Source organism: Lissotriton helveticus, chromosome 3_1 (assembly GCF_964261635.1).
Source record: "Lissotriton helveticus chromosome 3_1, aLisHel1.1, whole genome shotgun sequence".
Taxonomy (NCBI): Eukaryota; Metazoa; Chordata; class Amphibia; order Caudata; family Salamandridae; genus Lissotriton; species Lissotriton helveticus.
Window position 1 is genome coordinate 1,076,855,085 of NC_136061.1, and position 13,263 is coordinate 1,076,868,347.

The following is a 13,263-nucleotide window of genomic DNA, read 5'->3' on the forward strand; positions in this document are numbered from 1 at the left end:
ACTATAGTCATATCAGTAAATGTCCTAAACTAACACATAATGTCATGTTCCTTCAGAGCACTGTATCAATTATTCCATATATATCAGCTTTAAATATAATCCTGAAATGCAAAAACGTTGACTAAAACATCGGCATGGCAAATCCCCATTCTCCTGGAGCAAATGATTCAAGTGCAGTCGAGCACTACACTTACTTTTCTTGTGGTTTTTCCTCAGCTCTCATTGAAACCTGAGGGTCCTATTTGTAATCACTGGGAATTCAGAATGGAGATGCCTGACCCTTTGTTAGAAAAATATGGGAAGAGGGGCAGAGTATCTTGTGACAAATCTGCATAAATTGCAATGAATCCCATGTGCGCACCAGTGTGCACCTTGTCTACTATACCCAATTACTGTATAGACAAACCTAGTACATGTTATGTCATGCTTTAATGTGTTTTGTTTTACAATGCTCTGAGCCACCTTTTGGCTGCAGCTTGCACATACCTGCCCACACATCAGCTTCTATATTAAGGGCTTTCTTGGCCCATAAATTCAATAGAATAAGATAAATCTATCCTCCAATACTAGGATCACATATTTTTTATGACAATAGGAAGCATCAACCATCCTATTATTTTCACGGAGGAAGAAGTCTTGTTAAACAAATGGTTGTCCCTTCATAGCTCAGCCCAGATGTATGCTGAAAAACCTTTAAGTCATCCTGCAGAAGTTGGACAAGTGTTGGTAAATGGCCCTTTCTGCAAGGTCACTCCCAAACTTTTAGCCTTCCTCCTCCCCTTTTTTTCTGAATTCATTTTTGTTGGCTTTAGAACTCAGTGCACTTTACCACTTTTATCCAGTGCTAAGGTGCTTATGCTCACTCCCCTAAAACATAGTTTAATTGACATATTCCTAATTGGCCTATTTAATTTACCTGTAAGCCCCTTGTAGAGTGATATACAATATACCCAGGGCCTGTAAATTAAATGCACTAGTGGGCCTGCAGCACTCATTGTTCCACCCACCTAAGCAGCACTCTAAAACGTGTCTCAGGCCAGCCATTGTAGCCTGAATGCAATGTCTCACTGCCTTGTCGACTTGGCATTTAAACCCACTTGCCAAGCCGTAAGCTCCTGTTTTATTACACATGAATCACTTCTACAGAGGCACTTCGTAGCCAATAGGGCACAGTGCTTTGTAAGTAAAGGCTTTTAACTTCTACATGTCCTGGTAGTGAAAAGCTCCCAAATTCATGTTTCACTGCTGTGTGGACTGCCCCTCTTATAGGATAACATCTTCTAGGATAATATCACATTTAATAGGATCTAGTTCCTAATTTAAAGAAGGTGGGTCTGTCTTGTTTGGTACCTATGGAATTGAAATTAAAATCCTCTTTACTGGTAAAGTCAGATTTTTTATTAAAATATTTAAAATGCCATTTTTAGAAAATTGGCATTTTTCTGCTCTTAGCACTATGTGCCTGCAGCCTGTCTCTGATCATATATCTGGGGTGGGTGACAGCTGGGCTGAGTGTAGTCCCCCTAGACAGTCACACTCAATGGGAGGTTAAATGTGACGTAATGGGCCATCCTGAGAGGATGGGAAGGAGGAGCTGGGCACAGCCTCACACTTACACCTGAATAGACTGTCCTGTGCCCATATTAAGGGCTGCATCCCTTCCTGTAGTGAGTCTAGAGCCAGGGCAGGAAGGAGGGACCTCTCTGCACTTCAAAGGCCCTTCTTTGAAGTCTCCCCAACTTCAAAGGCCCCACTGGGTATAATAACTGTTCCACAGACCCCCATCTCTTCGGTGCACTTCTGGACCTGTGGCTAATCTACCAGGATGAAGGACTGATGTGCTGCTGAAGGACTGCCACTCTGCTGGACTGCTGCTCTGTAATAATCGCTTTCTTGCTAAAGGACCTGCTGCCCTTCTGGTCTGGGTGTGAAGGACTGGACCTGCATCATTTGACCCCTCGAACCCAGAGAAACTCCAAGGGCTAGTAGGCTGGTACTACTGATCTGAAGTCTCAGGGACATAAACTACTTCCAACTATTCTGCAGCTGCACATGGACTCTACCATCTGTAATTCTACGCTGCCAAGTGGTCCCACTCCAGTACTGGACCCTAGGAAGTGGGTGTAAGGTGCTTGCTCAGCAGAACCAACACATCATCACCACTGCAGGGAAAGAACTGGTGCATCGCCATCACTGCATTGTCAGCACTGATGCATCTTCATCACTGTGTGGATCAGAACTGCCACATTGCCCCTGTTGCGAGAACCAGAACTGGTGCATAGCTTCTTTTGCATGGTTCAGAGACACCATTTAGCCTTCAGAACCACCACTATGCTACGCTCTTCTAAAGTAAAGTCCTTGCATCTCCGTTGATGACAGCATTGATGACGAAGCTGAAACTCCACTTTGCAGCAACCCGCTCATTGGAGCCAATGCATTGCCACTGTTACACAACCAAGACCAGCAAACCGCCGATTACCAGTAGATTGACAATGGTGAATCACCATCAATGCACTCTGCGTCCTCTCCGTCGACAGGATCCTCAACGTTGACTCAACCCAGACTAAGGTACTTTTGCTCAGAGGCCCAATCTAGTCCCTGTAACCAGCCTGCACTCCATTGCAGTTGACCGGAACTTTTGACTTCGTCCTGATCCATCGCAACCAACTATCTCTTGATGGTGCTTAGAGCTTTTTGGTGGTATTTTCACTTAAAACTTTCAAAATCAATATCTAGGGTATAACTCATTGAAGTGTTGTTGTTTGTGTGTCGAATAATTTATTGAAATATAATCTATTTTTACAAATTGGTTTGGGAATTTTCTTGTGTTGTGTTTTCACTTCATTACTGTTTGTGTGCTGAATAAATGCTTTACTAATTGCCTCTAAGTTAAGCCTGACTGCTTGTCGCCAAGCTACCTAGGTTTAAGCACAATATAGTGACTTTTTGTGGTTCACCCTGCAAGGAGTTGTGGCTGTTGCTTGACTAGGGTTCACACCCCAGCCAACCAACAACCCAATTTCTCACAAGTCAGAATAATTCAAGGGCAGTCAAACCATATCCTTTTCTGCTGCACTCACACCATTTCACTGCTTTGAAAGTAAGAGTCAACATTTCGTTATTGATGTTCAGTCCACCTTTTAGGGGCATACTATTGAGATATTTTGTGCATTGTTTTATAATTAACATGAGATTATCAGCGTTAAATGGACACATAATTTGCTTGGTATTGTCCATGTATAGGCAGGTGTTATCACATATCACATCCCCTTTAGCCCCCAAGTTGTTGGAGATGTTTTGGCTAGCACAGTTGACAATATACTGATGAATACATATTATTAAGCAAAATGTATATTCCAATTTGGATTATTGTATTGAGAACTATGATTGTCATTGTCATTTTGCTATGCTTCAAAATATAAATTTCACTCTCACTGAGCACTGCCTAATAAAAAGTTAATACTTGCACAAAATACTTCTACGTATTTCCCAATCTGTGGCACAGAACACTAAAATGAAATATACAGATTAATTGAGATGTAGCTAAAGAAAATGATTATTGTAAATGAGAGATATTGACATGTGTTTGTTTACTTTTTATAGCTATACACATATCACAACCTTGGTTTCACCACAGAATTTCAAGGGATGAAGCCCAGAGATTGATATCACAGCAAGGACTTGTAGATGGGTAAGTCATAGTGTTGTTTTTTTTCTTTCAATCAAGTGAAAGGAAGGAAACAAGAAAACAATAAGAGTTGACAGTTTAGATTATTCATTGCACGGAAAATTAATAAAAATAGTCGATTTATTGCTGAATGTGTCTTGTGAAAGTCGGATATAAACACTGTAGGAAGATGGTAAAGATGACAGGAAACAGGTAGAAAGTGACGAAGGTTTATTTGTCACTCCTTCTCATGTCAAGTCCACATTCAGAATGCCATACATTTAACAGTCATACCAATCCCCGAGCTTCCCCACTTTGAAAGATAACATAGGACACGAGACTGTCACGAGCTGTGACAAGAACCACCACATGCTCGTGACAGCTTATGTAACAACAGAGTATCCAACACACCTTTCCCCTAAAAACAAAAGGAAAGAAAAAAAAACAATAAAAAAATACATACGCATATTAGCATCGTAGAACTAGTTCATCACAAAATCTCTAAACCTAGAAGGGAGACGATGCGAACGAACACTTCTAGAATTACCAGAATTGGTGTCAACTCCAGTATTATTGGTATGTTCCGTGTGTTCCCCGACTTCCAAAAACACATTACTGTCACAATCATTTTGAAACGAAGTTGGCCCAGAAAAAACTGACACCCTATTGAAATTCCAGACTGAACCACCATCAACCCTAACGGCATTCTTGAAAACTTCAATCACCTTTTTAGGATTTGACCACACAGGAAAACCTTTACTAACACCCTCCTTTTTTTTTTTTTTCGGACGTAGTCGCCCACCTTTATCAAATCCTTGGAAGTAGAGCCAACCCTCCTTTCCATTGACAGTCTCATTTTCTCTTTATATAACTCAACTCTGCGGCGAACAGCTTCAAAATAAACTTTCAAAAACTCATTGGAACCACTCATATTCTTCTTCAACCACCAAGGCGCTAATTTGGTACTAGGCTTACGTCCTCTTAATAGCTCAAAAGGACTAATCAAAGTTACAGAATTAGGGGAAGTCCTATATGCCAAAAGCATGGATTGCAACGCAATCTTCCAATTCAACCCACCTTTGACAGATAGTTGGATGGCTTCTTTGATCACACGGTTGAAGCGTTCAACCTGGCCATTGGCTTCAGGATGGAAAACTGCAATTCTCCTATGAACAATACCACACTTAATCATAAAACTTTCCATTTCCTTGCTTACAAATTGAGGACCATTATCAGTTACAACTTCTTGGGGAATCCCTTCTCTGCAAAAAACTTCATCCAAGAACTCAATCACCTTCTGAGAAGTAACATCCTTAACCATCTTAACCTCCGGCCATTTAGAATAGTAATCAATCAGGACAATTCCAAAAGTCTCTTGCTTAGATAAACAACTAAAAGGACCAATGATGTCTAAGCCCAGCTTACGCCAAGGACCACTGGGATAATCAACAGGTTGTGGTTCTGGACGCAAAGCTACAGCTATTTTGTCACTGTGTGAACAGTAAATACAAGAACGTACAAAATGATCCACACAAGAATCAATGCCTGGCCACCAAAATGTTTCTTTGACTCGTCTTCTGGTAAAATATATCCCCAAATGCCCCTCATGAGCAATTTTGAGAATAATATCTCTAAGAGAAAAAGGTGGAACAACTTTGTTTCCCCTTAAAATCAAACCATTCTCCTCTGCAAGCTCCTCTTGAACTTTATGAAAACCCATCATATCTCCAGACAACTTCCTTGGTTCAGGCCAACCTTGTACTAGATACTTTTTGACATTACACAACTCCTCATCTTTACTCATTTCCATTACCCAACTTTCTTCTTGTAAAAATGATTGATCTTTATTCCCCAATTTGACATCATCAAAAGTAAAAGCTACTTCACAATCATCTTCTAAGACTTCACAAGGAAACTCACAAGATGAAATTAGTCTGGACATGCAATCTGCGTGTACATTTGCTTTACCCTGAACATATTCAATTTGATATTGAAAGGATTGTAGTCTAGATGCTAGTCTTGCAAGGCGCGCTGACATTGTCCTGCCACCGCCAGGAGACATGAGAAAAATTAAAGGCTTGTGATCAGTTTTTATGACAAACCTTGTACCCCACAGAAACAGTCTGAAATGCTCAGCTCCCCACACACACGCCAATAATTCCCTCTCTATGACAGAATAGTTTTTTTCTGCGTCCCTCAAGGCTCTTGATGCGTAAGCAACAATCCATTCTTTCTCATTATCCCTCTGCAAAAGTACACCTCCCAAACCAGAACTGCTAGCGTCCACCATGACTATGCATTTGGCACCACCCACAAAAGGCTTGAGACAAGGTGCATTCACAATAAACTTTTTTAATTTTCCAAAAGTCTCAGTCATCTCCTCGGTCCAGACAAACTTAGCATTCTTCTTCAACAAACATCTGAACGGATCCACTTTTGAGGCAAAATTTGGTATGAATTTTGCATAAAATTCAATGAGACCCAGAAACGCCACAAGCTGTTCTCTGGAGGAAGGCACAGGAGCTTTAACAATGCTCTCGACATGATTACGTTTAGGCTTAATCCCGATGCCACTAATGGTATGCCCTAAATACTCGACTTCTTTTTTCCCAAACTTGCACTTATCGAGACGTAAAGTAAGTCCCTTCTTTGACAAGGCAGCAATCACACTCCGAAAACTTTTATCATGTTCCTCATTGTCCTTGCCAAAGACAAGTATGTCATCTTGAAATGCCACGGCACCATTTAACCCTTCCAAAGTATCTCTCATAAGCCTTTGAAACACTGAGGCAGCACTCGCCAAACCAAATGGCATACGGCAAAATCTGTAAAGTCCCTCTGGGGTAATGAAAGCGGTCATGTTTTTTGATTCCTCAGCTAAAACTACCTGATGGTACGCACTGGCTAAATCAATACATGAAAAAACGTGTGCCCCCGCTAAAGTGGAAAGCATTTCATGAAGATTAGGTAGAGGATGAGAATCAACCCAAATTGCCTCATTGACACTACGAAGGTCCACACACAACCTAAGTCCACCGGGAGATTTGATGGAAATCACGATAGGCGAAACCCAACGGGATGATTCAATTGGTTCAATGATGTTCTTTTGACACAAATCTTTAAGCATATCCTTCAATTTGCTTCTAACAGATAAGAGCACATTCCTCACTCTATGTCGAACTGGAATAACATTATCATGTAGTTTAATGACATGCTCAAAACCTTGATACCGTCCTAAAGTACCACTAAAAACATTAGGAAATGATTTCTTTAAATCATTTACTAATTGGGTATTTGGCAAATGAATACTAGATACATTGTGTGGTTCTACAGCATAAACAGGAGGATTGGCTCTGGGATCAATTTTCATTTCCAACAAATATTGATGAGGCCACCCCAGAAGAGACAAACCCGATCTTGATACATAAATTTTCCCATGAGTATGGCGGCCAAAATATTGCAAATCAGCTTCAAAATAACCCATTAGATCAATTTTGTGACCTGTGTAGCCACCAGGTGATACATCAGGTGAAATCAAGGTTTTGTTAGGTAATTTTTTATGAAAAACGTCCAATGAAATAATGGTAAACCAAGCACATGAATCCACCAAAAATTCAATATCAACATTGTCAATCCTTACTAGACATGATGGAAACTTGGTACACTCACCCTCCCCACATACATTAATAACAGTGTTGACTTGAAATTCGCCATCATCCTCTAAGGTATCACTATCACAACAATCATGTACGCAGTTTACTTTCCTTGGTAAAGATTTACATAACCTAGTAAAATGTCCTTTTTTACCACATTTCGAACACATTTTTCCCACGGCTGGACAATTTCTACAATCTGCTAAGTGACCATCACTTCCACACATGAAACAAAGTGGTTTCGAGTTTTTCCTTTCTTGCCTTTGATTCCTGAACTTGCCATCTCCTTTAAAGAGAACATCACTCTTTTGCGAATAGTTTTTATAAAATTTATCAGAATCTTTAGACACATTAAAAACATCGTTCTTATCATTGCCTCTTATTTCTCTCACAAATTTTTTCTGAATGTTCAATAGACTTGGCAATGTCTATGGCATTGTTTAAGGACAAATCAGATGTGGTCCAAAGACGTTCTTGTACTTTTTTGTTATTTGTTCTCATTAAAATTTGGTCCCTTAAGACTTGTTCATAAGAAATGTGTTCAAAATCACATGTAACAGCTAATGAGCGTAAAGCTGAAACAAAATCTTCAACCGGTTCATTAGCACGTTGCTTTCGTGAATAGAAAATGAACCTCTTCATAACAATATTTTTCTTTTTTACCATAACGCAAATTCAATTGCGACGCAGTATACTCATAAACATTTAAATTTCCTGGATTAACTAGAGGTGGAAGAGTTTTATATTCTTACAACGCAATACCACCCAAACAGTGTTTTAATAAAGCTAATTTTCGCTCAGCCTCACACTCACCCTCCTCTAGTACATCTACATACGCTAAAAACACAGGTTCCCATATTTCCCAAGACATAGGTGGTTCATCTGGGGATGAAAGGAAAGCAGGAGGAGGAACAATGCCAGACATATTCTAAAAAGATAGATAATAAATGAATAATTAAACAGATTCACTTGATGTAGAAAATGTAGAAGTCAATGTTCAACTGAAGGAACTGAAGATAATCTTCAAAACGTTGAATGAATGGACAACAAAAACAAGAATACTTCACTGAGTTTACTTGGTGCAAGGTAGTTCCAATGGCTTTTCAAACGATAAATTTCCTTCACTGGGTTGTAAATAATTAGAAAATGGTCATCACGTTGTTCACACGCTCTTTCCGGAGAAAATAGGCCTTGTTGTAGCAGCGCGTCACATGTGGTGTGCGTGATGTTTCGTGAGGAGATCGAGCATAAACAACACACCAACGTGTGAGCTCGGAACTTCCCTGCGTCACCGTGACTTCCCTGCGCCAGCGATCACATAATAACTTTTCACACACTTCAATACCAGTTTCAGCAATGGTTAAGCTGAACAACAAAGAGGAAACCTCCGAAGCGGTAAGATAGTGAAGCAAAGTTATTTATGCAGTGACGTTTCTTGGCGAACTTCAGTTTCGTCCAACGAATCCCTGCTTCCAAATAATTCAATCTTCCTTTAAAATCTTCAGCAAAATTTCAGTCACGGGGTAAATTCAATCCCATCCTCGTCGCCAGTGTAGGAAGATGGTAAAGATGACAGGAAACAGGTAGAAAGTGACGAAGGTTTATTTGTCACTCCTTCTCATGTCAAGTCCACATTCAGAATGCCATACATTTAACAGTCATACCAATCCCCGAGCTTCCCCACTTTGAAAGATAACATAGGACACGAGACTGTCACGAGCTGTGACAAGAACTACCACATGCTCGTGACAGCTTATGTAACAACAGAGTATCCAACAAACACTCACTCTGATAAGCGGTGAGGCATCAACTAATCATGAAACAAGTTGTGGTGTCAGTCCTCCTATGTACCTTTCTGATCCAGTTTTTGGCATACTTGTCACCCTTGTTTGAGAAATGCAAGGCATATGACAATGGCTGTAGGCCAAAATATGTAGGGAAAGGTTATCTTGTCTGGCAATCATTTTCTCCACTCAGCGCGCAATAATAACTATCCCCCCCTGCTCAACATGGCAGCCCTTTGGGAATCTAAGTGCCTGGCTGATCAGCCCAGGCACATCTTAAGGATTTTGGGGGCTCTGGGCAAAAGATATTTTAGGGAACTGTCCTCAGAACACTTAGAATTTATGATCCAATTTCACCTTGTTAATGCCCAGTTGACTAGGTCACTGACAATGCATAGGCTCAGTCATCCAAATTGTAAATGTGTTTACAAATACTATTCAGGGACAGTGGCGTGTGTTTATCAATGTTGTTGCACAACAGTAGCTCACTAATAATAATAGAATAATCTCTATAACCCCCCCTCCCATTCCTCATTTGTGAGCACCTATTTTGATTAAAAAAAATCTTTTTGTTTGGACGTTACATGAAACACAAACACAACATTTCTCTGCAAAATGTCTGTAATAGACTCCACACCAACATTTAAAATAAAGGAAAACGGTATTTAAAACTATCTGTTTAAGCATTATTTACGGTAATCAGGATAATACTCTGCAGAAAAGAGCTGGCTCTATCAGTGGGCCCCCTGAAATGTTGGGGCCCTGGGTCGGAGCCCACTTTGCCCATGCCTTAAAAGGTCTCTGGATCAGCCTTCGAATCAGCTCAAGCTTGGTTCTTCGTTTTCGGCTAAGACCATGACCAAACAGGGACCCAGTCGTAAGTAAGACATTATTGCTCAGTTAATTAAAACTTACAATACATCACAACATGATCACAAGATAAAATATCATCAATAAGTCACATTATAAAATCCATTTTTAATCATTTGGAATACAATACGTCACTTCATTAAAACTCAAAAGAAAAACCAATAGCTTAAATCATATGTACATCATAACGCTTTTCAACATTAATTCATCCACAATGGAATATAATCCTGCTAATTTAGCCCAGTTAAGGTTTTGAGAAAAAGTGTTTTAATGTTCAAATAATATGGAACAGGAGCCTTATTGGTCCCATTTAATATAATTATATTTAAAATATCCCGACAGGAAATGTTAACTCATGAAAGTCTAATTGTGCAAAGTAGTCAGAACAAAGTGCTACATGCCTTCACTAAAATTCTTACTTCATATTCAAACTTTTCTTATGATAGCAGAACTGCAAGAAAAAACGTCCTGATTTAGCGTGGTCAGTCATACTTAACTGTTACATTCAAGTTTAAAGATAAAACCCTTAATAATCATGCTGAATAGCTCACTTTTCCATATCATTTGTCAAACAAGGGTATGCCCAGACGTGGGACTCTTGCTCGCTGTGCCACTGGATTCAAGCTAACGTGGCTGATGAGGGGTGAAACCCTGAAACAGGTCCCAGGATACTTGTTTCAGGTCCAGGTAGGACCTGGCCTGGCAGTTTGGGATGGACTGTTTCAATGAAGAACATGGTCAAGACTGATTTGATATGTCTGGGTCCACACTGAGATGGCATAGTGAGCAAAAGAACAATGGATTAAACCCAGATCTGTTGTCTGTTAGTGAGTGGTTGAAAATTTCAGCACTCATTCCATCATCTTGTTCTGTTTGCTATGTTCCCGCTACATAGCCAAGGGTATTCTCAGACGTGGGCCCCTTGCTCGCTGTGCCACTGGATTCAAGCGAGCTTGGTTGATGAGGGGTGAAACCCCGAAACCATTCCCAGGATGCTTGTTTACAGTCCTGGGAGGACATGGCCTGACAGTTTGGGCTGGACTGTACCAGGAGGAACAGGGTCAAGACTGATCTGCATATGGCTGGGTGCAAACTGGGCTTGCATATTGAGCAAAAGAATGATGGATTAAACCCAGATCTCTTGACTGGGGGTGAGTGCTTGAAAAATGTCAGCACTCTGTCCATCATCTTGTTGTGTTTGTTATGTTTGCCCTAAGTGACCAAGGGTATGCCCAGACGGGGTCCCTTGCTAGCTGTGCCACTGGATTCAAGCTAGCCTGGCTTATAAGGGGTGAAACTATGAAACCAGTCCCGGGATGTCTGTTTCTGGTGCATGGGGGACCTGACCTGGCAGTTCGGGCTGGATTGTTCCCATGAGGTACAGGGTCAAGGCTGATTTGCATATTGCTAAGAGTTAGGCCTTACTTCATTATTAATTATTGGAGAGGGTGTATACACAGACTGTTGTATTGAAACCTAAATTTCCTTGTGACTATTATACTGAATATTTGTCATCTGCTTAATAGGACGAAATTCTCCCCCCAAATAGGAATTTTGATCACAGAGATTGGCTTGAGTATCTCCAAGACTGGTTGTGATTAAGGCCTGGTTGTTTGTTGTAACACCTCCTGTATTCCGGTCACAAACTGCTGGGATCCTCTTTTGTTGCACCCTCTGTGGGGGAGGGTTACCAATCTGAGAGTTTGAAGCGAATTGCGGTTTAGATCTATTTAATCTATTTCTATAATAGCTTCTTTAGGAGTGGCACTGGCCTTATCTTTGACTCCACTTCATCTACTGAGCACCCAACTTGCTCTATTGACAGGCGGTCTTAAAATGGAATAGACTTAATCAGACTGTTCAGAATGCAATTTACCTGAGCCAGTAGCAGCTTTTTTACTGTGGGATTTCAAAATCCTCTTATGCTGTCTTTTCGTAAACTGAACAGGCACAGCAGGTAAAACTGACACTGGAATGTGAGATATTTCAGTCTCACTAAGCCCGGAATTTCTGTTTGAGAGTATTTGGTGCTTATTTCTAACCCTGGGCGTAGTTTGCGTAGTAGCGCTACACGTAGCTACGTGAAGTGCACTTTGCACTCTACGCGTAGCTATGCGAACTGCGTTGTGCGGGAGGGAAATGCTGTTCGCACTGATTGCACAGTGCCGGATGCTTGTCTGCACTGTGCAATCATTGCAAACGGCATCTTGCACAGTGAATGTGGTGGTTTTCTGCCGCTCAAGTAGATTTGTACTCGAGCGGCAGCTTTCGCAACGCGGACTGGTAGTTTCTCATCGCGAGCTGTTGCCAGCATACGCGACCACTCGCAATAGGAAACCTGACCTCCCGGCCGAGAATCTCGCCAGGAGGTTTATTTTCCACGCTCGTGATCGGCAACTTGGTGTTGCTGATCGCTAATGAGGAAAAAGTCTCACCGGGATGTTGATTTTGCTCGCTCGTGGTCGCCAACTTGATATTGAGGACCGCGAGCAAGCAAAAAATGCTCTCTACACTACGCGTTTTTGCACTGTGCTACGTGCAATTCGCATAGTAGTGCAAACTACGCACTCTCCGTGAGAGTAGCATAGTACTACGCCCAGGGTTACTTATTTCTCACATTGCAGCCAACAGTCTAAGGGAGCTTACTGGTGGAGGGCCTTACAGCCAAGTTACCCTGCTGATCTAAACCCCCAGGTATAGTTACCATAGGTATTTCTGCTGTGTAAGTTACTGATTTCAATTGCTGTTTAATGTCTGTTATCTCTGAATCTTGAAAGCCCGGGGTATAGAGGCAGACATATTCTCCACTAATACACCTTTTGGGACAATGATACAGTGAGCGAGATTATTGACATGAAATGTAATCTAAATGGACAGGGTAGTACATTTAATCATGGTATAAAACTCCAGTACCTAATCTGGTATGAATCGGACCTCGTGTTACTACAGGAAACCCCTCTCTGAGGTAACCATTACAAAGCCCTAGACAGATTTGGCTGTACATGCTGGCTACACTGCTGACTTCAGGGGAGTCAAATGCTTGTTTAGGGTTCAGGAAAGACCTAGCTTGGCAGTTCAGGCTTGACTGTTCCCATGAGGCACAGGGTAAAGACTGATTTGCCTATGCCTGGGTCTGAACTGAGGTGGCAAAGTGAGCTAAAGAACGATGATGGATTTAACTCAGACCTGTGACTGGGGGTGAGTGTCTGAAAAGTTTCAGTGCTCCATCCATCATCTTCTTGTGTTTGCTCTGTTCACCCTAAGTTGGCAGGGTATGCCCAGACGTGGG

The 13,263-nt window shown here is 41.2% G+C and overlaps 1 protein-coding gene across 3 annotated transcripts in view; it reads left to right on the forward strand.

Moving 5' to 3' along the window:
- Positions 1–13,263, forward strand: part of GRB14 (growth factor receptor bound protein 14) — a 709,931-nt gene that overhangs the window by 647,810 nt on the left and 48,858 nt on the right. For all 3 annotated transcript variants that reach the window (XM_078681642.1, XM_078681641.1, XM_078681644.1), the window contains one exon: positions 3,604–3,691. In XM_078681642.1, the coding sequence (XP_078537768.1) occupies positions 3,604–3,691 (88 nt within the window). The remainder of the gene's footprint in view (positions 1–3,603; positions 3,692–13,263) is intronic.